The following is a 1,450-nucleotide window of genomic DNA, read 5'->3' as shown; positions in this document are numbered from 1 at the left end:
CCCCCCCCGCCGCTCCAGCCGCCCGCCCCCAGACTACTCCGGGGGTTTAATTTGGGGTGCCTGAGGGGGATCCGGTGTGTGTCCCGGCGGCAGCGCTCCGCGGCGGGCGGCACTGCGCTCCCCAAACCCCAAACCCCGGCAAGTGCCGCTGCCCTCCCTCCGCCTCGCCGGGGAACTTGGTGCGCGGCTCGCCAGAGCGCAGCGCCCGCTCATGCAACGCGCCGCGACAACAGCACACACCGACAGCACAGATAAAACACCTCGGACGACACAAAACACGAGTCACCTTGTTGCAATAGTAGGGGTCCAAGCAGGGGGAAGGTCCCAAACAAGGCGTATCAGGAGCGGCTGCAGGCTGAGGAGGTGGTGAATAAAATCTTACGTCCATTTCACTAAAACATCAAGCAAACTCCTTTCCTTTTCTTTTGGTCGTTAATGTAGGTGCAAAAAAGGGGGGTGTGAGTGTGTGTGTGTGTGTGTGTGTGTGTATGTGGGTGTGTGTGAGAGAGAGAGAGAGAGGGAAGGGGGGGGACACACAAGACTGAGAAGAATAAAAAAAGAGGTGCCTGACTTCAGTAGTCAAACACCTTCCCTGCCTCACATCCGTTTGTGGTTTGTAAAGAGAGAGAGAGGAGAGGAAAAAAAAAAAATCTCTTCCAAAAAAGCACCGGTCTGCAGATGTCTGCAAGAGAACCCACGAACCCTCCTTCTTCTACGGCAGGGCAGGTAACTTCGAGTACTTATTGTTTCCCCCACGCATCGGCACCGGGGCGCTCGCTCCGTGCGTGCCGCTCTTTATGGGAGTCTCGGAGTTGGTTCGCTTCTCCCTCCCTCCCTCTCGCTCGCTCCCTCTGTTCTTTTCCCGTTCTTTCTTTCTTTCTTTCCTTTTCTTTTTTTTTCTCTCTCTCTCTTTTTTTATTAATATTGTTATTATTTATTTGCTTTGGTTTGGTGGAGATGTATTTTGGTCGCCCACCACACCGAGGGCCTTGGGGGGCTGAGGGGGAGGTGGCGACAGCAGCCGGGCCCCCCGCGCACCCCCGAGGGGAGCCCAGGCGCTGCAATGGCCGCCCCGAGCCGCTCGGCTCTCTCGCCTCGGCTCTGCTCGGCTCGGCTCGGCCCGGCCCGGCCGGGCTGGGTTGGGCTGGCGGCGGCAGGGGACGCACCGCGCTCCGCCGCGGAGCCGCCGCTCCGAGTGCGCCTCACACAAAGGGGCCGGCGAGGGAAGAGCCATTTGCGGCCGCCGGGGCCGGGAGCCGCGGAAAGGGGGCGCTCCCGCGCCCGCCATCCCGCCGCCGTCCCCGCCCTCGCGCAGCGCCCTCCGCCCGGCCCCCGGCGCCGCCCGGCCTCCGCCCGTTACTATGGCACCCCCTCCGCGCCGCCGGGCCGGGGCGGGCCGCAGCGGGAGGGGGCAGGGGCGGCAGGGAGGGGGGGCTCGGTGTGCTGCCTG

General features: G+C 63.0%; 1 protein-coding gene across 1 annotated transcript in view; it reads right to left on the bottom strand.

The window, feature by feature from the left end:
- TOX (thymocyte selection associated high mobility group box) overlaps positions 1–388 on the bottom strand; it is a 217,914-nt gene extending 217,526 nt beyond the window's left edge. Inside the window, exon 1 of the mRNA XM_041473687.1 lies at positions 287–388. Within this exon, the coding sequence (XP_041329621.1) occupies positions 287–388 (102 nt within the window). The remainder of the gene's footprint in view (positions 1–286) is intronic.
- Between the last annotated feature and the right edge of the window lie 1,062 nt (positions 389–1,450).

The sequence above is a fragment of the Pyrgilauda ruficollis genome, unplaced genomic scaffold (assembly GCF_017590135.1).
Source record: "Pyrgilauda ruficollis isolate IOZ18807 unplaced genomic scaffold, ASM1759013v1 scaffold30, whole genome shotgun sequence".
NCBI lineage: Eukaryota > Metazoa > Chordata > Aves > Passeriformes > Passeridae > Pyrgilauda > Pyrgilauda ruficollis.
Note: the sequence above shows the minus strand (reverse complement) of the source record. Positions and strands in the feature narration are given on the sequence as shown.